Below are 25,027 nucleotides of genomic sequence, written 5' to 3'. Positions count from 1 at the left end.
CTTAAGAAATCAACTGAAGGTCATAAGTCTTAAATGAGACTAACAGGGACTGCTGTTAAGTAACCACTGTTAACAAAACCTATTTAAAAAATCAAAGACTTCCAATTTGCCCTCTCCTGAAACTGCCCTAGACACTACTATCTTTTTCTTCTTGGAACTCTCTTCTCACTTGGTTTCTGTGACCTACTATTCTACCCTTACCACTGCACGTTACATCGCTAACTGCAAAGACCAACTATAGATCACACAGTATATGGTCAAATAAAAAGTATACAAGTTAGCGTGACTGTAATATTCATGATATATCTAATAATTTTGTATTAGTATTTGTAGATTAATAATAATGAGTTGATAAAATAACTTTAGTTTATACTACTTGTATATAACACATCTCAAAATAGAGACGGCACAACCAATCAATACCACAAATGAAAATTTAGACAAAATAGATAAATTCCCAGAAAAATATAATTTAATAAACTGACTTAAGTAATAGAAAACCTGCACTGAATAGTCAAAAATCTTCCCATATTGAAAACTCCAGGCCCAAATAGATTCACCTATAACTTCTAATAACCATTTAAGGAAGAAAAATCCTGCCCAGATGGTGTGGCTCAGTGGTTGAGCATCGACCCATGCACCAAGAGGTCACTGGTTTGATTCCCAGTCAGGGCACATGCCCAGGTTGTGGGCCTGGTCCCCAGTGGGGGTCATGCAGGAGGCGGCCAGTCAATGTTCTCTCTCATTGATGTTTCTATCTCTCTCTCCCTCTTCCTTCCTCTCTCTCTCTAAAAATCAATAAAGAAAACAAAATTTAAAAAAAAAAGGAAGAAAAATCCCAACATTAATTAACCTCTTACAGAGAACAGAATAAGGAAACTGCTTCAGAGCTTATTATATGAAGCTAGCAAAATTTTGATACCTAAATCGAATGAAACAATATAATAAAGGAAAGAAAAATTATAGATCTTAATCATGAACACTGATACAAACATCCTTAAAAAAACAAAATTCAACAATATATAAAAAGGGTAATATATCACGATCAATTTGCATTTATCCACATTTAAAGTTGGTTTAATATCAATAATTTATCACAAAAATTGAATAAGGGAGAAAAGGTGATACATTTTTTTCATAAAAAACTATTAATATACTAGAAATAAAAGACTTCCATAAAAATCCTTATAGTGAACATTATATTTATATTGGAAATGAAAAAAATATCTATAGCATTGTTATGCTAAAAATATAGTTGTGAAAGTAAGTCTAGCAAATGATGGAAAATCTCTATCGAGAAAATTATAAAACTTTATAGGAAAATGTTGAATAAAGGGATCATACCATATGGTCATAGCCTGAAAGATTCAATATTGTAAAGATGTCAATTACATTAAAAATGATTGCTAGATTCATTGCAGTCCCTGTCAGAATAAGATGATTAGCCCGCTGCTGTGTCTCAGTGGATTGAGCGTCATCCCGTGCACTCAGAGGTCCCAGTTCAATTCCCAGTCAGGGCATATGCCTGGGTTGCGGGCTCCATCCCCAGTAAGGGATGTACAGGAGGCAGCCGATGGATGTTTCTATCTCTCTCTCCCTTCCACCCTCTCTGAAAACCAATAAAAACATATTTTACAAAAAAAACAATAAGATTAAAACAATTTTTGATGGGATTTGACAAGCTGATTCCAAAATGTATTTGGAAGTATATAAGATCAAGAATAACCAATACTCTTTTAAAGATATCAAGACTTATTATAAAGCAACAATATTTAAAATACTTCTGAGAACCCTGGCTGGTGTGCTCAGTTGGCTGGAGAAATGTCCTGTACGCCAAAAGGTGGCAGGTTCAATTCCTGGTCAGGGCCCATACCAGGTTGCAGGTTTGATTCCCAGTCAGGGTGCCTGCATGAGGCAACTGATCAGTGTTTTTCTCTCTCTCTCAAAATCAATTAAAATAAAAAGTTGCCCTGGCTGGTCTGGCTCAGTGGTTAGAGTGTTGGCCTGTGGACCAAAGAGTTGCAGTTTCAAGGGTACGTACTTCGGATGTGGTTCGGTTCCTGGCCCTGGTTGGGGTCGTGAGAGAGGCAACCAATTGATGTCTCTCTCACCTCAATGTTTCTCTCTCTCTCTTCCCCCTCCCCCACTCTATCTGATGATAAATGGCGAAATATCCTCAGGTGAGGATTTAAAAAAATGTTTTAATCAATTAAAAATAAATAAAATAAAATACTTGTGAGGTACTGATGCAGAGACAGACAACAGACAATAAAACAAAAGAGGGCCCATTAAAACAGACTAAGCATACAGATCCTTGATATAGTTACGACAAAACAGCACTGTGGAGCAATGGGGAGGGGCAACCTTTAAAATAACTGCTGGGAAAATTGGGCACCCATATTTAAAACAAATTAATTAAACTCCCACCTCACACCATATACAAGAACTGCTTTCAGGTGAACCTAAGATTTAAAGGTGGAAGAAAAACAAAACAAGAATGCTTTTAGACAAAAATATGGAGGACTTCTCCTTCAGTGCAGAACGAAAAAATTAATGATTTTGACCACTTTAAAAAAACAAAACTTTTCTTTAAAAGAACCATAGGAAAAAAGCCATAGAGTGGGAGAATATATTCATAACATGTATCACTGAAAAATACTACCATAAAGAACTCATACAAATCAATAAGTAAAGGAGACATTTGAATAGAAAAATGGGCAAGACTTGAACAGGCACAGTACAGAAAGGAAATGTAATGGCCAATAAACATCAAAAGTCTATCAATCTCCTTAGTAAGTAAGGCTATATAAATTTAAAACATAATAAAATATCATTACACATCCACTAGATTTTCCAAATTTTAAAGTCTAGCAAGGATATAGAGCCTAAGGAAAATCTCATTCAATGACAGCATCTGGAAAAGATATTTATCCCAATTAACTGGCAATTATAGGCCTTATAGCAGAGATGATCAAATGTTAGTATACCTCAAAAGCACCTGGAGGGCTTATTAAGACATACTGCTGGGCCCCATTGGCAGAGTTTCTGATTCAGTAGGTCTGGTGTGAAGACTAAAACTGCATTTCTATCAAGTTCTCAGCTGAAGCTATAATGCTGACTGGGGATCAAACTGAGAACCACTGCCCTAGAGAAATGCATGTGGATATGCTCAGACACATATATAAGGATGATTATAAATGGACTATTTTTAATCGTCAAAAACTAGAAACAACTGAAATGTCCACTAACAGTAGAATGGACACACTATGATATACTTATAAAATGAAATACTACATAACAATAAAAATAAACTACAGCCACACAGTATAATAAAACTTCTCAAAATATTGAGAAAAAAAGAAAATACAACCTCATTTACATACATTTCAGAAAAAGGCAAAACAAAAATATAAATTTTGAGGGATACAGGCATATGCAGTAACAATATATAGAAAGGCAAGAAAACATCAGGAAAAAAATACATGATAATGGAGATATTATGGGAGGCAGGGGCTTGTGATCAGGAAAGGACATATAGGAAGTCTACACAGGAAGTCTGGGGTACTGAATATAAGTCTACTTCTTGATCTGGGCCTCAGATGTTTTATTTTTAAATTAAACTTTACATTTTCTTTATGTACTTTTTGGGGTACTTTCTATATTTAAAAATAAAAAATATTTTTATGATACATGTTATGTTCATATAGAGAAAACCAATTAAACTAAAGATTCTATAACTGTAATACACAGATCCAATCTAAAAGGGGTTTAGGGGGTCTGCAGATCCCCAAAAGTGTAAACAAAATTATGTATCTATGCACATGCTCAGGTCCAAATACTTCACTAGATTCCCAAAAGAGGTCTATGACCCCAGAAGTGTTAAGAACCACAAATCTATACACTGTATACACTGTTAGAAAACTTTATTATGAGGACTTTTACCCCCACATATTTAATATTGACTTTATTTACATTACTGAAGCCACAGAAATTCTTTAACAAAAAGTCTATATATTTATAATTGTGGTCTTAAGAGATATTAAAAAGTTAAAGACGAAAAAAATGTGCAGATGTTGGAAAAAGTCAGCAGAAATAATTGTTGCGTAGCAAAAATACTTCTTGCTTCTCCAGTATGAGTTTTCTGCTGAGTAATTTGTTTGCTCATTGATTAATTCATCACGTTTCACATTATGCAGAGAGACATAGCTTCATTTTTGGATGTCTGGAGTCCATGTGCTCAAACCACTGCATAATGCAGATTAAGTGAAATAAAGAATGCGCCATAATGTAAATATAGAGACTTAAAGGGGATGATGAAAGAAAAAAGAATACAAAATGATTAAAGGAAAAAAGATATAACTCAAAGTAGGAGAAGGTTTTCCTGGGTTCTTTCATCAAGATATATTCATCTTGTTGTTAGCAGAAATATCGTAACATTAAATAACATATATATGTTCTCAATCTTATAGATGAAAGTGTGGAAATTACTTCAGACCACACATCTGATGACTGACTGTATCTCTTTCACACCAGATGTTTCACATAAGATGTGTTCACATTTCTGATCTTTCTAAACTTTACAACCATCAGGATGTGAACAAAGTATTCACATCACATGCAATGTTTTCTCAGTGTTTCAGATTCCATCCTTTCTTATCATTTTTCACATGTATAAAAAATTTTAAATACGTTGAATAATCATATCTTTCACTGCATCTCTAAACCTATCACCAGAAGTTAGCTCGTGGCCTGTTCCTTGCTACAAGGAGGAGGAAAGACACTTTGTAGATAGGAATATTCTTTTCAAAACCAGTATTACCTCTGCATTTTGTTACTGCATTTTTTCAGTAATCAGTGATTCATAAAAAAGAACACATTTTAACAAACCTGCTAGCTCTGTTAGTTTCTGAGGTATTTTATATGTTATGAACCTAGAGACACTAAAATGAAGAGTGGTTTGTGATCCCCTTTTCAGAATGCATTCTGATCAGACGTTCATCACTTATTTATTTATTTATTTATTTATTTATTTATTTATTTATTTATTTATTTTTTATCCTCACCTGGGGACATTTTTCCATTTTTTGTTCAGATAGAGTGTAAAGGAGAAAGAGGAAGAGAGAGAGAGAGAAACATCGACGTGAAAGGGACACATTGAGTGGCTGCCACCCGCAGGACCCAACCAGGGCCGGGGACAAACCGCAACCGACGTACATGCCCTCAGCGGGAACTGAACCCAGGTCTCTTGGGACTGCAGGCCGACGCTCTAACTACTGAGCAAAACTGGCCAGGACTATAGTCATGTTTTTAAAAAAGACCTTTTTATCTCAATATCAACTCTTCCATCTTGTAAAACAGCATGCATAAACAATATCAGAATCATTCTGGATGGTTTGGCACAACGATTAGAGCATCGGCCCGTGGACCCAAGGGTCTCAGGTTCAATTCCCAGTCAAAGGCACATACCTGGGTTCCAGGTTTGACCCCTGGCCCTGATCTGGGTCATGCAGGAGGTAACTGATTGATGCGTTTCTCTCATATCGATGTTTCTCTCTCTCTCTCTCTCTCTCTCTCTCTCTCTGGAGATTGATGGGAAAATATCCTCAGGTGAGAATTAAAACAAACAAACAAGATACATAAGACAGGAAAATGTCCTGTTACATAAGGAATGGAAATACATCAAAGAGAAAAACTCATTGCAGTAATGTTTCTAAAATTCCATTGTGTGATTGGGTGGAATGGCTCCCATTCTGTATTAGAAAAAAAGACCAGAATACTCTCAGAATCATTTTAAGAACATTGCAAAACCCCACTAATATTCCAGTTTATTAACCAGATGACTGAATATGGGTTATTTTCATAAGTCATGACATAATAAAGTGTATACAAACATGGACTTTATGAATACAAATATGAGGGGGAATATATTATCTGAAAAAGATGCTAATCTGCAAGTAAATCAATTTAATAATATGATACCTGCCACTGCTTAGCTAGCATAAACTTAATTTGGGCAATAACCATACAAATGGGGAAGTTTAAATAGCTTTGTTGAATTAGTACCTCAATGTGATCCATTGCTTTCTGCCATACAGACTGCTTCTCCTCTGCACTGTGTCCAGGAATGGATAAGATATTGTGAATGTAGTTAAAGACTTCTTCCTGAGGAACACAAGACAATATAATTTATTCATTCATTCATCACTCAAGGAATATTTACTCACTATTCACTGTCTATACTAGTTTTGGTAAATATCTATTTTTTGGAGATAGAACACCATTTAAAGATAGTTAACTGATAGAAAACTGACACTAAAGAAAAAGAGTAATTATTTAAAGTTTAGGGTAGACTCTTAAAAGTTACAAATCTGTTCCAATTAACTTTGGTCTCAATTTCATTAACCTAACAAGGGAATATCATACTTTTGTCTTTGATGGTCCCTGTCTACATTCCCAATTGCATCTCAAACCATTCTTGCCCTTGTCTATTATGCTACACTTACATTGACCTTCACTTCATTTATATGATCTCTGTTCAGTTCCTCAAACATGTTAAAACTTTTCCCTACCTCAGAGCCTTTGCATATACTGTTCCCTATCCTAGAACACTTTTCGGTTGGCTCTTTGATTGACTGGCTTCTTTTCAAATTCCAAAGTCAGTTCCTCTGAGATTCCTTCTCTAGCTGCTGTGTGTAAGTCAGTCCCCCCATCATCCTCTAAAGTTGCACCCAATTTCTCTTTTCTAGCTCTCACGAGAACTTGTAATTATATATTTGGTTTCTTTTTTTTTTTTAATATGTTTTCATTAATTTTTTTTTAGCGAAAGAGGAAGGGAAAGAACATCAATGTGAGAGAGAAATATAATTGCAAAATCGATGGCTACCTCCTGCATACCCGCTACTGGGGATCGAGCCGCAACCCAGGCATGTGACCTGACTGGGAATCGAACTGGGACCTCTCAGTGCATGGGACAATGCTCAATCTACTAAGCCACACTGGTCAGGCTATATTTGGTTTCTTATTGTCAGTCTAAACTATAAGTTTTAAAATTGCAAGAACTATATCTATTTTTTTTTAATCCTCACCCGAGGACATTTTTCCATTTTTGTTCAGATAGAGTGGGGGGGGGGGGAGAGAAACATTGATGTGAGAGAGACACATCGAGTGCCCGCCTCCCACCCAACCCAAACTGGGGCCAGAGACAAACTGCAACTGAGGTACGTGCCCTCAGCGGGAACCGAACCGGGTCTCTCTGGACCGCGGGCCGACACTCTAACCGCTGAGCCAAACCGGCCAGGGGAAACTATATCTATTTTAGTCATCAATGTATACTTGGCTAATAGCAGGCACTCAATAAAAACCTATTGAATAAATTAAAAAATGAATCAGCAAACACATGTCCAAATATTTCTGCTGAACAGTTATAACTAGTGAATAGTTATTTCTACTCGTTGGGGAATTGAGGTGAAGTAGGAAAAGGGTAAGGAGTGTCTTAACTCACCTCTCTTAGTGGGTCACGTAAGTAGCAATCAATAATTTTGTCATATTGGTGTTCTCGTTCATACATAAACTCGCAAATTTGATAGCTAGAAAATAAAAGAAAAAAGTCCAGTATACCAAACAGGCAGGTGGTTATTACCTTATTGTTTCAAAAAGTTTTCTCAGGCATAGAGGTTAGTATTAAGAAAAATATATAGCCCTGGCCGGTTTGGCTCAGCGGTTAGAGCGTCGGCCTGCGGTCCTGAGAGACCCGGGTTCGGTTCCCGCTAAGGGCACGTACCTCAGTTGCAGTTTGTCCCCGACCCTGGTCGGTTGTGCGGGTGGCAACCACTCGATGTGTCCCTTTCACGTCGATGTTTCTCTCTCTCTCTCTGTTCCTCTCTCTCTCCCTCCCACTCTACCTGAACAAAAAAATGGAAAAATGTCCTCGGGTGAGGATAAAAAAATAAAAAATAAAGTAAAAAATAAAAAAAATAAAAGAAAAAAAAAGAAAAATATATAGTGTTATTTCTACTGTTAAGTGAAGTTATAGTATTTAAGGGAATGAATGTCTGCCATTCCTCTACATATAGGTTTAATTTAATTTTTTTTTATCTTCATCCGAGGACATTTTTTTTTTTTTTTTTGCATTTATCTTCAGATACAGTGGGAGGGAGGGAGGGAGGAAGAGAGAGAGAGAAACATTGATGTGAAAGAGACACATCAACTGATTGCCACCGACACGACCCCAACCGGGGCAAGGGACAAACTGCAACTGAGGTACATGCCCTTAGCGGGAACCGAACCTGGGACTCGACCCTCAACAGGTTGACGCTCTAACCGCTGGGTCAAACCAGCCAGGGCCATATAGGTTTAATATGCTGCTGAATACTATGTTTAAAAGAAATTTCAAAACGTGGTACAAAATAAATGTTAAGGCAATATGTGCCACAAAAATAATTCATATATTAGATATTAATTAATTATATGAAGTTTCTCTGAATTAAATATGTCAAATAAAATATTCAAAAGCTGGATAAATATCCTCGTATTTGTACGGTACAAGCAATAAAGACTCCTTCAGACCAGGGCCTACCACCCTGGGCCTTTCCTTGAAAAAAAAAAAAGCTGGATAAATAGTAGAGCTAACATTGCATCTTATTTGCTATGTTAAATTCTGCATTGCTTATAATATATAAATAGCTGTAAAATCTATAAAATACCATGGATACTGTAAGTTAACAAAAACTAAAATAATAAAGCATAAGACTGTTATTTAATTTTTATACTAAAACAAATGTACAAATATTTAGAATTTACTCCCTGTTAATTTCTGCAAATTTTACTAATTTCTAGACTTAAAAGGCACAAACTTTCACCCTTAGGTTTTTTCGTTATTTGCATAGCTTTACTTAATTTAAAAAATGGCAATACATTGGTAAACTGGGCTTCAAATCACAGAAATGTAATTTAATAGTTAAGTAACCAATATATGACTTCAAAACAACTTACAACTCTGCTTTTTCTGCCATGCGGATAAGCCGACTCTCTTCAAATTGAACTATGCCTCCAGCCTGCAGCAATTCTAAAAGGACCTGAATAATTAAAACAAATGAACAAAAAAACTTTGGAATCTACTTTTATTTACTAGCTCTTTATAAGAGTCCATTCAGCTATATAAACCATACTTTTTTTCTTTTGTCTTATTACTGGCTGATGTTTTGGCTTCACTTTCACCTACATAATGGTTAGAATGCCCCTGTAATGTTGATCATTTATATTTAAGTCCCATAAAAAAATTAATGGCTCCATTTTTCTTTTATTTTTTTCTTTTTTTTTTTAATCCTCATCCGAGGACATTTTTCCATTTTTTGTACAGACAGAGTGGGAGGGAGAGAGAGGAAGAGAGAGAGAGAGAAACATCGATGTGGAAGACACATCGAGTGGCTGCCACCCGCACGACCAACCAGGGCCGGGGACAAACTGCCACCGAGGTACATGCCCTTAGCGAGAACCGAACCCGGGTCTCTCCGGACTGCAGGCGGACGCTCTAACTGCTGAGCCAAACCGGCCAGGGCAATGGCTCCATTTTTCAAACATGGAAGGAATGCCACAGTTTTGCAAATAAAGCCTGATTAGAATACCTAACTGATCCTCCACTTAGCTAAAAATGTCCATATAGATACTTTCAAGAAATGAATTTTTTCTCTATAGCTTTTATGTCTTATAGTTCTTGTGGTTCTTTATGTCTTATGGTCCACAGGTACTATTCATGTTTACATGTTATTTTTTAATAAAACACTGTTGTTGTTTTTATAAGTAGCATTATTCACAAGAGCCAAAGGGTAGAAACAACCCAAATGTCCATAAATAGATAAATGGATAAAAAATGTGGTATATACATACAATGGAACATTATTCAGCCTTAAAAAGAAATGAAATTCTGACACATGCAACAATATGAATAAACCTTAAAATATTACACACACACACACACACACACACACACAAATGCTCTTTGATTCCACTTATATGAGGCTAAAGTAGTCATATTCTCAGAGATAGAAAGCAGAATGGTGGTTGCCAGGGGTTGGGGGAGCGGGTAATGGGGAGTTATTGTTTGATGGGTACAGAGTTTCAGTTTGGGAAGATAAAGTTTTGGAGATGGATGGTGGCAATAGTTGTACAACAGTGATAATATACTTAGTACCACTAAATTGTACATTTAAAATAGTTAAAATTTCGAATTTTATGGTATATTTTACCACAATAAAAACCAAACATTTGGGTTCATATAAATAATTTTACCACACAAAGTAGCTGAATAAAAAAGGTGACCAGGGCCTGGCCAGGTGGCTCAGTTTGTTGGAGCATTGTCCCATGCACCAAAAGGTTGTGGGTTCGATTCCCGGTCAGGACACATATCTAGATTGCAAGTTCAATTCCCAGTTAGGATGAATGTTTCTCTCTCTCATCAATGCCCCCCCCCTTCTCTTTCTCTAAAACAAAAATCAATAAAAACATATCCTCAGGTGAGGGTTAAAAAAAAACGGTGACTAGGATGTTGTGATAGATTCATCAATATTTGTAAATAAAACTCAAAATACAATAGAATCATCACATAGTCATTAGGGCAATGTAAGAAAGCTCTCTATTTAAGTTCAAGATCCAGAATAACATTACCCTCCTCAGAACTCTAGGAAATCATTTAGCAAAGCATTTTTCTAATATAGAAAATTGATTACTTTCGAGTTTAAAAAAAGGCAGAAAAGAAAAAAAAAACTTATCCAAACTTTACATTTCAGAACCCCAACCGAGTCCATTCTGAGTATTATAATGCACTGTTATACAGAACAATGAAGGAGTCAACTCCATCCGCTGCAAGCTCACTGTGGAAAACCACAGAAATGCCATGCTAGGCCAGTCTTACCAACCCACCAGACCTGAGTGTTAAATTTTCAGGAATTTTGTTAAGTCACTTATTAAACAGCCATTATTAAAAATGAAATGATAAAACCTTACAAATAAATAAATACAAAGGTAATTAATACTCAAAACTCACCACTTTCTAATTATTTTACTGCATTTTACTATGTCTGCTCTTGAGGTTAGTTACTGTAACTGAATCTGTAGGGGGAAATATTACATAAAAGTGTTGTACTATGCATCTCTCCCCAGTTCTGTGCTGAGTGACATCATGGTGGAAGGTTGAAATGGTGAGAGTACTGACACCATGGAAACTGGAAAATTCTGTAAATCATGGCTTTTTACATTTTCAAAGGCATATAAAAACAAATAAAGAAGAATATGTGATGGATACCATATGTGGGCCACATAGACTAAAATATATACTCTTTGGCTTTTTAAAGAAAAATGCTGCCAATCCTTGGTTATGAAAGTGATGGGAATAATATTAATAAGGCAATCAAACTTAAAAGTGTGAAAGTTGCAGTCATTACAATGTAAATATCACAAAAAAAATTAAAGACTTATGTTGTTAATTTTCAAAAACTGTTCTCTAATCCAGCAAAGAAATCACTTGATTGGTAAATGGTGAAGTTATGATATGCTTTCACTGTTGCACTTCAATCTTACTCATTTACGTGAATGAGAATATCAACCAACATTCATATTAGAACTACACTTGAAGAGCCAGTTTTATCAGCATTCCACAGGAAAGTGCTAACAAATATTGCATAGACAAATCTGACATATAACAGACTGTAGAGAGAAAGAGTGCCAGATTAGAAAGGAAATATCTGGGTTCTAATCTTAGCTGTGATCTTCAGCAACTTTATTAGTTTTCTGTACTTTTTAAATGAATGAATAGAAAAAGAAACTAGATAACCTCAAAGGGGGCTCCCAATAATAGAATATTACTAATACCAGGGTTACTTTTCAAGGTTTGGTTTTTACATTTATATCTGATTTTCATTTCTATTTAATTTATTCATATAAACAAGTTTTTATTATTTTACATAGCAACGCCATGCACAACATGATCCACTTTTCCTGCTAGTAGAAAAATAGGGGCAAAATGAGGGGTCCATGTTACTATTTTCATAGAATTATTCAATAAAAATAGTTATTTAAGAGATAACCAACATTTTAGCTGCTGGTTCTCTTCCCTGAGATAGTCTGTAGCAGTTACTGGGTCACAGCTATGCAGAGAAAGAGGTCATTGTTGCTATTCCGTGTTTTTTTATCTGAGTCTCAACCTCTCAGCTGTGCACTATTACCATAAAAAATCAGGATAGCTATCAAAGTACTTGATTTTTATAGTTTAGCTCACAAAAGTTTCTTAGTGCTCACAATTATAATGGGCAAACTTTTAAAGAATCCTATTCTTAGAAGGCACCCAAAAGAAAGTGGCATAAGTAGAAAGAAGTGGTAATGAAACAGTTACCATGCCACAGTGATCAGTGGAGGGATAGACAGATTCTAGTCTCCAGACATGGTTAGCCCTAATGCCATGGGGCTAGAGGGCACTCCCAAAAGCTGAGTGTCCCAACACGCAGTGTTCTGCAGTCTTTCTGGTTCCGGACCACAGCAGCTAGGAGTGGTAATCAGATTAATGACACTGGCGCATAGTAGGATGCAACAGATGTCAACTGTTGCTGTAAATGGAGAAGGATAAAGTATTCTTCCTGATGTCATGTTGAATGAAAGACAGGTTCAGTATGCCTATAAACCTAGTGTGCTATAAGTTCCTTATATATGTACTTCTAACAACTATTCACACTATTTTCTGGTTGCCACTATCTAGCTTAGTATTAGGGTTTGGCACAAGTCATTTTCCCCATACACCTCGTGAGGTCTAGCATAGAAGGGTTCTTTCTGTCTTACTCTGTCTTCGTTCCCTCTCCTTAGCAAAAAGAGTTCTAGTAGTACATACCTGCTGTCTTTCAGAGTGTCGAGAATCATCATCAGGACTACAGAGGAATTCAAGGACCTGGTCAAAGAAAAGGTATTTTTTTAATTGGATACCAGCATGCATGCCATCCCACTATCAATGAAAACAGCAACTAACCTTTCTATTTCACCAAATTCATTCACACTTGGACATAAAAAAATACCATGGGTATATGGTATCTTCCCAACTGATTGGCCTAATACATGGTGCAGGAAGTTCAGGTATACTACTATTTAATATGTACCTGCCCTGGCTGGTTTAGCTCAATGGTATGCGTTGGCCTGCGGACCAAAGAGTCATGGGTTCACTTCCAGTCAAGGGCACATACCTCAATTGCAGTTCGGTCCCCGGCTCTGGTCAGGGTCGAGTAGGAGGCAACCAATCGATGTGTCTCTCTCTCACATCAATGTTTCTTTCTTTCTCTCTCTCTCTCTCTCTCTCTCTCTCTCTCTCTCTCTCTCTCTCTCTCTCTCTCTCTCTCTCTCCCTTCCTCCCTCCCTCTCTTCCTCCCTCCCTCCCTCCCTCCCATTCTATCTGAAGATAAAAATGGAAAAAAGTGTCCTTGGGTGAGGATTAAAAAAAAATCAATATGTACCTTGTACACATTTCTTTACTATTTAGAAACATGACTAGAAGGCAGTGTAATCTATATGTCTTAACTTTAAGATCCCTGATACATGTACCAAGCAAAACATGAACTTTGGAGTCAGGCTACTTAAATTTGAATTCTAATCTTAACAACACCTAATAACATTTATTGCTAATAATAACACTTAAGTATGACCTTGGTTGAGAGACTGAACCTCTCCAAGATTTACTTTCCTCATCTATGAAAATGGAGTAACAACTATATCAATTTCAGAAGTATTAGGAGCATTGAGTTAATAAACAGATAAACAAGTATTTTCATTGCCATATGTGAATATGGGAAAGATAGTTAACTAGGATTAGGAGATATCTTTGAGATTCCAAGTTATTTGTAAGTACATTCAGATTTTCTAAAAGTAATTTCTCCTCCAGATGACCAACCTAATAGTCTTACTACCAGTGAGACAGGTGATTCCTAAATTGGAAAATTCTTGAGCAAAGAAATCTTGGCGATTTGAAACAACAGAAAAATTGAGAAAACAGAATCTTTATACACTAATTTCCACAAACCATACTCCATGATATCAAGTTACTAGGCAAAGTTATACTACTCAGACATACCATTAAAAAACAAAAACAACTAAATTAGAGCCAAACTGAAACCAGAACAGGCTTCTCCCTGACAAGACATTTATCCAGTTGGCTGTTATATTTAGAAACCATGTAATCCAGTGAACTTTTCTATAAACAGTAAAAGAATAAAAATAATTCTAGCTCTCATTGTTAAAGACACTCACCTGATCAAAGAGGGTTCTGTTTACAAACAGCGTATTGTCAGGCTTTGCAAGCTGCCGGGCAAGGAATGTAAAGAGACACCCTACTTGTGAGGGAGTAAAATCTGAATTCTCCACCATAACCTGATGAGCAAAAGAGACCATTTACTCAATACACCATCTGGTTTGACACAAAAAATATACAATTAGGAGGGGTGGGGAGCCTCATAAGTGAAGAGTTATGAAAAGATTCTTTTGTTAACTGTGTAACAATGGCGTTCAATACCATTTAGTGGAGCACAACTGCTTGCATGCTCTGAAAGGAGGACATTTTAGTGATTGTCAGCATATTTCCAGGCACAAAGTGGATAAAAATGAACTGTTAGAGAGGTAACTTTCAGAGATATATTAATCATGTTTTCCTCTTGAAGTCTTGAAAGAGAATCCTACTAAAATTAATTTAAATTAAAGTGACCCTACTAAAAATCTGCCCACCAATACAGGAAGAAGGGAGTTGCTTGTTTTGGGGTTTAAAAGTAAGATAATTTGAGAGTGAAGGTATAACAGGAAAAAAGTCACCCAGCCCACTAATCAATGAAGTGAATGGATTCTCCTGTAACAAATTAGTATAAATCTATCACCAGAAATGAGAAAATAATTTCAAAGTTCATTCTTCATTGAACAAAGGTAAAAACTATCAAAGCAATATACATGAGTAGCATTTCACCAAAAGTAATAGTTTAAGTACTTTATGGAACTTTATTTTCTTCATTTGGATCACTCCTACAACTTAATGTAATATAAATTCCAATTTCAATTCAATCAATTTACACTGATTTCTTGAACATCTACTAAGTTGCAGGCATCACGCTAAATATATTCTGGATATGTTAAAATGACAATATAAAAACAGCCAATGGGTCAATGAAGAAATCAAAGGGGATGCAGCACAGCAAAAGCAGTCCTAAGAGGGAAGGTTCATAGGAATACAGACTACTTCAAGAAACAAGAAAAATCTCAGATATGTAATCTAATTTCACACCTAATGGAACTAGAAAAAGAAGAACAAACAAAGCCCAAAGTTAGTAGAGGGACTGAAATAGTAAGGATCAGTGCAGAAATAAATGAAATAGAGACTAAAAAATTAAGAAAAAAGTCAATGAAGCTAAGAGCTGGTTCTTTGAAAAGATAGACAAAATTGATAAATCTTTAGCCAGACTCATGAAGAAAAAAAGAGAGGACCCAAGTAAATAAAATCAGAAATAAAAGAGAAGTTACAACATACACCATAAAAATACAACGGATCATAAGAGACTAATATGAACAATTATATGTCAACAAATTTGACAAAATGAAAGAAATAGACAAATTCCTAAAAATATACAAACTTTCAAAACTGAATCATAAAGAAATACAAAATCTGAACATACAAATTATTAGCACTACAATTGAATCAGTACTAAAAAAAACTCCCAACAAACAAAAGCCCAAGATGGCTTCACAGATGAATTCTACAAACATTTAAAGAAGAGTTAATACCTAATCTTTTCAAATTATTCAAAAAATCAAAGAGGAAGATATGTTTCCAAACTTATTTTGAAAGGCCAGCATTATCTTAATACCAAAACCAGACAAGACATTACAAAAAAAAGAAAATTATAGGCCAATATCCCCAATGAAGACAGATATAAAAATCCTAAAAAAATAAAATAAAATAAATGCCAAGCTGATGTTGTTCAGTAGATTGAGTATCATCCCATGAACAGAGAGGTCCTGGTTCGATTCCCAGTCAGGGCATATACTTGGGTTGTGGGCTCAATCCCTAGTAGGGGTGTGCAGAAGACAGTCAGTTAATATTTCTCTCCCACATCAATGTTTCTATCTTTCCAAAAAACTAATAAAAACATCAAAAAAATTGAAAAGCTTTAAATATATATATATAAGCAAACCAAATTTAACAATACATTATGATCATACACTATGATCAAGTGAGATTTATTTCAGGAATGCAAGGATGGTTCAACATTCACACAACAATCAATATGGTACATCACCTTAAAACAAATGATAAAAATAACATGATTATCTCAGTACATGCAGAAAAAGCATTGGAAAAAATTTAACATCCATTTACGATAAAAACTCTCAACCAAGTGTGTATAAAAAGAATGTACTTCAATGTAACAAAGGATATACATGACAAACTCACAGCTAACATCATATTCGATGGTAAAAAGCTGAAAATTTTTCCTCTAAGATCAGGAACAAGACAAGAATGCCCACTCTTGTCATTTTTATTCAACAGAGCATTGGATGTTTTAGCTACAGAAACTAGGCAAGAAAACAAAAGGCATCCAAATTAAAAAGGAAGAAGTGAAACTGTCACTATTTATAGATGACATGATACCATATGTAGAAAATCCTAAAGACTCCATCAAAAATCTATCAGAACTAATCAATTCAGTAAAGTTATAGGATAAAAAATTAATATAGTGAGATCTGTTGCATTTCTATACACTAATAATGAACTATCAGGGGAAAAATTAAGAGAACAATCCCATTTACAATTGCATAAAAAAGAAAAAATACCTAGAAATAGATGTAACCAAGGAGGTGAAAGGCCAGTACTCTGAAAACTATAAGACACTGATGAAAGAAATCAAAGACAACACAAATAAATTGAGGAATGTACCATACTCACAGAATGGAAGAACGAATATTGTTAAAATGTCCATGCTCCCCAAAACAATCTACAGACTCAATGCAATCCCTCTCAAAATTCTAAAGACATTTTCACAGAATTAGAACAAACCATCCTAAAATGTGTATGGAAACATAAAGACCCTTAATAGCCAAAGCAATCTTGAGAAAGAAGAACAAAGCTGTAGGTATCATGTTCTTGATTTCAAAATATACTACAAAGCTATAGTAATAAAAAAAAAATTTGGTACTAACACAAAAATAGATACATAGATCAATGGAAGAGAACAGAGACAAATAAACCCATACTTATATGGTAATTAATCTGCAACAAAGGAAATAAGAATATACATTGGGGGAAAGACAGTACCTTTGGTAAATGGTGTTGGGAAAACTAGACAGCTACATGAAAAAGAATGAAACTAGGCCACATATAAAAATAACCTCAAAGTAGATTAATGTAAGAGCTGAAATCATAAAACTCCTAGAAGAAAACTCTTTGATACCAGGCTGAGCAATATTTCTTTGGATATCTCAGGCAAGAGCAACAAAAGCAAAAATAAACAAATAAGACGATTTCAAATTAAAAAGCTTTTGCAGTTAGGAACCATCAACAAAATGGAAAGGCAATGAGCTGAATAAAAGATATTTGCAAATGACATATTTGATAAGGGGTTAAAATCTAAAATATATAAAAAATTCATGCAACTCACTATCAAAAAGCAAAGCAATCAGATTAAACAATCAGGGCAGAGGACTTGAATAGATATTTTTTTTCCAAAAAAGACATACATATAATTCATACAACAGGCACATGAAAAAATGTTCAACATCACTAATCATCAGGGAAATGAAAATCAAAACCACAATGAGATATGACTTCACATTTAAAAGAATTACTATAATAAAAAATATAAGAAACAGCAAGTGTTGGCAAGGATGTGGAGAAAAGAAATGCTGGTGCACTGTTGGTGGGAATGTAAATTGGTGCAGTCACTATGGAGGGTCCTAAAAAATTAAAAATGAAATGGAGTCTAATGTGGGTCCTCCCTGCCTCATCCAAACCCAGGAGAGGGAGGCACAAACAGCAAACACCAACACCCACAGTGAAAATTTGGCAGGCTCCAAAGCCCACTGTGATAGCCAAAATGGTGAAACACAGAAACAAAAGCCAACTGAAAGAAAAAGAGACCTCTACCGAAGATGAGATAAACGAGGTGCAGTTAAGCAAGTTAACAGAACTAGAATTCAGAGTCATAATCTTGAGGAAGTTCAGCAGCATGTGTTAAGGACATGAGCACCATGAGTAAAGACATAGAAATGTTAAAAATCAACCAGTTGAAAATTAAAAACCACCAAAAGGAAATGAAGAATGACATATAAGAAATAAAGAACACATTGGAAGGTCTAAATAGCAGAGTAGAGGAAGCTGAGGACCAGATCAGTGAATTAGAAGATAGGGTAGAAAAAATCAACCAACCATAAAACCAAAAGGAAAAAACGATTAAAAAACAGAAAGACAGCTTAAGAGAACTGTGGGACAACTGGAAAAGTAATAACATTCGCATCATAGGAGTCCCCAAAGAAGAAGAAAATGAGCAAGGGTTACAGAATATATTTGAAGAAATAGTGACAGAAAACTTCCCTAATTTGGTGAAGGAAGAAGGCATTCAAGTTCAAGAAGCACAGAGAGCCCCAAGTAAGAAGGCCCACACCAAGACACATAGTAATTAAAATGCCAAAAATTAAAGACAAAGAGAGAATCCTAAAAACAGCAAGAGACAAGCAACAGGTTACCTACAAAGGAAACCCCATAAGGCTCTCAGCTGACTTATCAACAAAAACACTACAGGCCAGAAGGGAATGGCATGAGGTAATCAAGGTCACGAAAAACAAGAATCTGAATCCAAGACTACTCTACCCAGCAAGGCTATCATTCAAAATAGAAAGTCAAATAAAGAGCTTCCCAAACAAACAAAAAAAAAGCTAAGGGAATATATTAGCACCAAACCAGCACTGCAAGAAATATTAAAAGGATTGCTGTAATTAGCAAGAGAAATAAGAAGAAAAACAGAATCACACTAAAGAAAAATGGCAATAAATAAATACATATTAATAATCACCTTAAAGGTGAATGGTTTGAATGCTCTGATAAAAAGACACAGAGTAGCTGACTGGATAAGAAAGCATGACTCCCATATATGTTGTTTACAAGAGACCCACCTCACAACAAAAGACTCACATAGGTTGAAAGTGAAGGGATGGAAAAAAATCTTTCAAGCAAACGGAAAGCAAAAATAAGCTGGGTAGTAATACTCATATCTGATAAAGTTGATTTCAAAGTGAAGGCCATAACTAGAGACAAAGAAGGCCACTACATAATATTGAAAGGATCTATCCAACAGGAAGATATAACCCTGATAAACATATATGCACCCCATATAGGAGCACCAAAATATATCAAAAGTCTTCTGCAAGACTTCAAAGGAGAAATCGATAGCAATACAATCATAGCAGGGGACTTCAACACCCAGCTGACATCACTGGATGGATCCTCTAGACAAAAAGTTAACAAGGAAACAGAGACTCTAAATAAAGCACTAGACCAAATGGATTTAATAGATATCTACAGAGAATTACACCCCAAAACTAGAGAATTCACATTCTTCTCAAGTGCACATGGGACATTCTCAAAGATACACCACATGTTAGGACACAAACTAAGTCTCTACAAGTTCAAGAAGATTAAAATCATATCAAGCATCTTCTCAGATCACAATGGTATAAAACTAGAAATCAATTGCAAGAAGAACATGCAAAGATATCTGAACACAAGGAAGCTAAATAGCATGTTATTAAATAATGAATGGGTCAATGAGGAGATCAAGGAAGAAATTAAAAACTTCCTGGAATCCAATGAAAACAAACACACAACAACACAAAACCTATGGGATACAGCAAAAGCAGTTCTGAGAGGGAAGTTCATAACACTACAGGCCTACCTCAAGAAGCAAGAAAAATTTCTAATAGACTATCTAACCTCACACTTAAAGAACTAGAAAGCAAACAAACAAAAAGAAAACACTAGAGCAAGTAGAAGGAAGAAAATAGTAAAGATCCAAGCAGAAATAAATGACATAGAATCCAAAAAACAATTCAAAGGATCAATGAAACAAAGAGCTGGTTTTTTGAAAAGATAAACAAGATTGATGGACCCTTAGCTAGACTCACCAAGAAAAAAAGAGAGAGAACCCAAATACGCAAAATCAGAAATGAAAGAGGAGAAGTAACAAGTGACACCACAGAAATACAAAAGATCGTCAACAACTATGAACCATTATATGGCAACAAATTCAACAATCTAAGCGAAATGGACCACTTTCTAGAAACACATAGTCTCCCAAAACTGGACCGGGAGAAGATAAAAAACTTTAAAAGACCAATAACAACAGAAGAAATTGAAGATGTAATAAAGACTAACCCAGTAAACAAAAGCCCAGGCCCGGATGGCTTCACGGGGGAGTTTTACCGAACATTCAAAAAAGAACTAATACCCATTCTCCTCAAACTATTTCAAAAAATTCAAGAAAAAGGAAGACTTCCAAACTCGTTTTATGAGGCCAGCATAATTCTAATTCCAAAACCAGGAAAAGACATTAAAAAGAAAGAAAACTACAGGCCAATATCCCTGATGAACATAGATGCCAAAATCCTGAACAAAATACTCGCAAATCGGATCCAGCAACACATCAAAAAAATTATTCACCGTGACCAAGTGAGATTCATCCCAGAGATGCAAGGGATGAATCTCAATTCAATAAATGTGATACACTACATAAACAAAATGAAGAATAAAAACCACATGATCATATCAATAGATGCTGAAAAAGCCTTTGACAAAATCCAGCACCCATTTCTGATAAAAACGCTCAGCAGTGTGGGAATAGAGGGATCATATCTAGACATAATAAAGGCCATAAATGAAAGACCTACAGCCAACATCATACTCAATGGGCAGAAATTAAAAGCATTTCCCTTCAAAACAGGAACAAGACAGGGATGCGCACTTTCACAACTCTTATTTAACATAGTGCTGGAGGTCTTAGCCACAGCAATCAGACATGAAGAAAAAATAAAAGGGATCCAAATTGGAAAGGAGGAAGTGAAATTGTCATTATTTGCAGATGACATGATACTGTACGTAGAAAACCCCAAAGACTCCATCAAAAAATTACTAGACTTAATAAATTAATTTGGCAAAGTAGCAGTAAACAAAATTAACATCAAGATATCAACAGCATTTTTATACACCGATGATGAACTCACAGAAAGAGAAACTAAGAAAACAATTCCAACAGCTAAAAAATTAAGATACCTAGGAATAAACCTAACCGAAAAATAACAGATCTATTTGCAGAAAACTACAGGTCATTGAAAAAAGAAATAGAGAAAGATATAAAAAAGTGGAAGCACATACCTTGTTCATGGATTGGCAGAATTAACATCATTAAAATGTCCATACTATCCAAAGTAATCTATAGATTCAATGCAATCTCCATAAAAATACCAACGACATATTTCACAGAACTAGAACAAATACTTCAAAAGTTCATATGGAACCATAAAAGACCTCGAATAGCCACAGCAATTTTGAAAAAGAAGAACAAAGTAGGAGGGATGATATTACCAGATTTCAGGTTATACTACAAAGCCACTGTAATCAAAACAGCCTGGTACTGGCACAAGAACAGGCATATAGACCAGTGGAACAGAACAGAGAACCCAGAAATGGACCCAAGGCAATATGCTCAATTAATATTTGACAAAGGTGGCAAGAGCATACAGTGGAGTAAAGACAGCCTCTTTAATAAATGGTGTAGGGAAAACTGGATAGCTACATGCAAAAAAATGAAACTAGACCATCAACTTACACCCTACACAAGAAAAAACTCAAAATGGATAAAAGACTTAAATATGACTCATGAATCCATAAAAATCCTAGAAGAAAATGTAGGCAACAAAATATCAGACATCATACGCAGCAGAATTTTCACTGACACATCACCTAAGGCAACAGAAACAAAGAAGAAAATGAACACATGGGACTACATCAAACTCAAAATCTTCTGTACAGCAAATGATACAATCATCAAAATGGAAAGGCTACCCACTGTATGGGAGAGCATAATTGCCAATGATATATCAGATAAGGGACTAATTCCCAATATTTATAAAGTGCTCATACAACTCAACAAAAGGAAGACAAAGAACCCATTAAAAAAATGGGCAGAGGAACTAAATAGACACCTCTCCAAACAGGACATACAAATGGCCAAGAGACATATGAAGAAATGCTCAACATCACTAATCATCAGAGAGATGCAAATTAAAACAACAATGAGGTATCACCTCACACCTGTCAGAATGGCCACCATCAACGAATCATCAAACAACAAGTGTTGGCGAGGGTGTGGAGAAAAGGGGGCTCTAGTACACTGCTGGTGGGAATGCAGACTGGTGCAGCTACTATGGAAAACAATATGGTGTTACCTCAAAAAATTAAAATTTGAACTTCCATTTGACCCAGTGATCCTGCTTCTAGGAATATACCCTAAGAGGCCTGAAACACCAATCAGAAAGAATATATGTACCTCCATGTTTGTAGCAGCACTATTTATAATAGCTAAGATCTAGAAACAGCCCAAGTGTCCATCAGTATACGAATGGATAAAAAAGCAGTGGTACATATACACAATGGAGTACTATGCAGCTGTAAGAAAGAAAGATCTCTTATCCTTTGAGAAGACATGGTGGAACCTAGAAAGTGTCATCCTAAGCGAAACAAGCCAAACAGAGAAAGACAAGTATCATATGATCTCACTTAGTTGTGGAATATAATGAACATAACAGTCTGAGGAATGGGGTAGTCCCAGAGACGTGGAAGTGGAGTACAGACTGACAATCCCCAGAAGAGTGGGTAGGGGGGAGAGAGAAACCACAGAACATATATGCATGTATGCATGAACAATGGACAGGGACAACAAAGCTGGGGAGAGGGCGGAAAGGGAGGGGAGGGGTGAATCAGTGTGGGGAAAAGGAGAAACATCTGTAACAAAAATAAATATGTTAAGAAAAAAAATTAAAAATGAAACTACCATATGATTCAGCAGTTTCACTTCTGGATATTTATCCAAAGAAAACAAAACCACCAAACCACCAATTTGAAAAGATGTGTGCACCACATGTTTATTGCAGCATGATTTACAATAGCCAAGATATGAAAGCAACCCTAGGTGCCCATCTATATATAAACAGATAAAGAAGATATGAAGTATATACACACAATGAACTATTATTCAGCCATAAAAAAGAATAAAATCTTGCCATTTGTGACAACATAGATGGACCTAGAGGGTACCATGCTAAGTGAAATAAGTCAGAGAAAGACAAGTACTGCCTCATTTCACTTATATGTGGAATCTATTAAACAAAACAAATGAACAAACAAAAAACAAAACAGAAACATCTCAGATACAGAGAACAAACTGGTGGTTGCCAGACGGAAGTGTTTTGGGGAATGAAGGGAACAGGCAAAATAAGTGAAGGGGATTAAGAGATATGAACTTCTAATTATAAAATAAGTCATAAGCATGTAATGTATAGCATAAGGAATATAATCAATAATACTGTAAGTTTGTGATAAACAGTACTAAATTTATTGTGGTGATCATTTTGTAATGTAACAAATATTGAGTCACTATGTTATATACCTACAACTAATACAGTATTGTATGTCAACTATAATTAAATTTTAAAAAATACCCAAAAATATCCTCAGTCTCTACCTACAAGAAATTCAAGTCCAGGTAGAAAAATATACATGTAAACAATTACCTTACAGTGTTCCAAGTGCAGCATAAAATGTTATATGAACGCAGAGAAGGGGCAACTAATCAATTGGAAGTGTGGGAGAAGATTCTAAGAGTTTCTCATGGATGAAATATGAGTTACACAATGGAAAATTGTTAGGAATTTGCCAGGCAGAGAAAGGTAAGAAAAAGGCAAGACAGATGAAAAAAAACAAAAAAACAACTCATGCAAAGAACCTAACCCATGAAGATAACACAAAAAGTTCCATGAATTCCAATAATTTAATATGGTTGAGAAGTTCATAATACAGTGGGGGAGGGCAGTTATAGAGTAGTAGTCAGGGATCAAAAAACAGAAGGATTTTGGATGTCATATTAAACAGTTTAGATGGGTATGGCAGAACCTAGTACTTGTGCTCCACCATCTGTTCTTGCCTCCTAATTTTTAGCTAAACACATTGTTACCCACAATACAGAGTACATTTCTCAGTTTCTCTTATTAGTTAAGGGGTCATATATCTAAGTTCTGATCAACATGATATAGGCAGAATTGTAGTACACAACTTCTGAGAAATTTTCCTAAAGAGAGGGAACACTATCTTCTTCATCTCTTTCTCAATTCAGGCTAGCAAGAATGCAGAGGTGATGGATGGAGCCTGAGGAGCCATTTTGGACCAAAAGCAGAAACCATATACTAAAAATAACAGCAGTAAGAAAGAAGCAGTCTGCATCTCTGATAAGTTTATAAAGCTACTCTACTAGATCAGGTTGCCTATCTTCAGACTTATATGAAAAAAATCAATTTCTTTCAAAATTAAACCGTTGTTATTTGAATTTTCTCTCATAGCAGAATTTATTTACAACTGATCTAATGGGGAAACATAGAAGAACATAAGGTAGAGGAAAGGCAAGATCACAAATCAGAAGAAGACAAGATTAGGTATAGAAACCATTTAGAGATGTATTTTGGAAATCCAGGTAAAAATTCTCCATACTTGCCACCTGAATCAAAGTGGCATTACTTGGGAGTTTAGCAATCCTAGTTTTATACACATCACTGCCTATCTTACAAGATCAATAAATAACTCAAACGACATAATGTATATAAATGTGCTCTGAAAATTATAAAGAACTATTACAAATGTAATGCATTAATGTTATGCACAACTAAAGAAAATTTTCATATTGTTCTCTTGTCCAAACTA

At 35.4% G+C, this 25,027-nt stretch overlaps 1 protein-coding gene across 9 annotated transcripts in view; it reads right to left on the bottom strand.

The window, feature by feature from the left end:
• VPS8 (VPS8 subunit of CORVET complex) overlaps window positions 1–25,027 on the bottom strand; it is a 268,778-nt gene that overhangs the window by 123,814 nt on the left and 119,937 nt on the right. For all 9 annotated transcript variants that reach the window (XM_036243939.1, XM_036243937.1, XM_036243938.1 and 6 more), the window contains 5 exons: window positions 14,278–14,397; window positions 12,875–12,931; window positions 8,992–9,074; window positions 7,502–7,586; window positions 6,064–6,162 (listed from right to left, as the gene is read on the bottom strand). In XM_036243939.1, the coding sequence (XP_036099832.1) occupies window positions 6,064–6,162; window positions 7,502–7,586; window positions 8,992–9,074; window positions 12,875–12,931; window positions 14,278–14,397 (444 nt within the window). The remainder of the gene's footprint in view (window positions 1–6,063; window positions 6,163–7,501; window positions 7,587–8,991; window positions 9,075–12,874; window positions 12,932–14,277; window positions 14,398–25,027) is intronic.

The sequence above is a fragment of the Molossus molossus genome, unplaced genomic scaffold, assembly GCF_014108415.1.
Source record: "Molossus molossus isolate mMolMol1 unplaced genomic scaffold, mMolMol1.p scaffold_m16_p_5, whole genome shotgun sequence".
Taxonomy (NCBI): domain Eukaryota; kingdom Metazoa; phylum Chordata; class Mammalia; order Chiroptera; family Molossidae; genus Molossus; species Molossus molossus.
The sequence above is the reverse complement of the archived record's forward strand: the minus strand, read 5'-3'. Positions and strand labels throughout refer to the sequence as shown.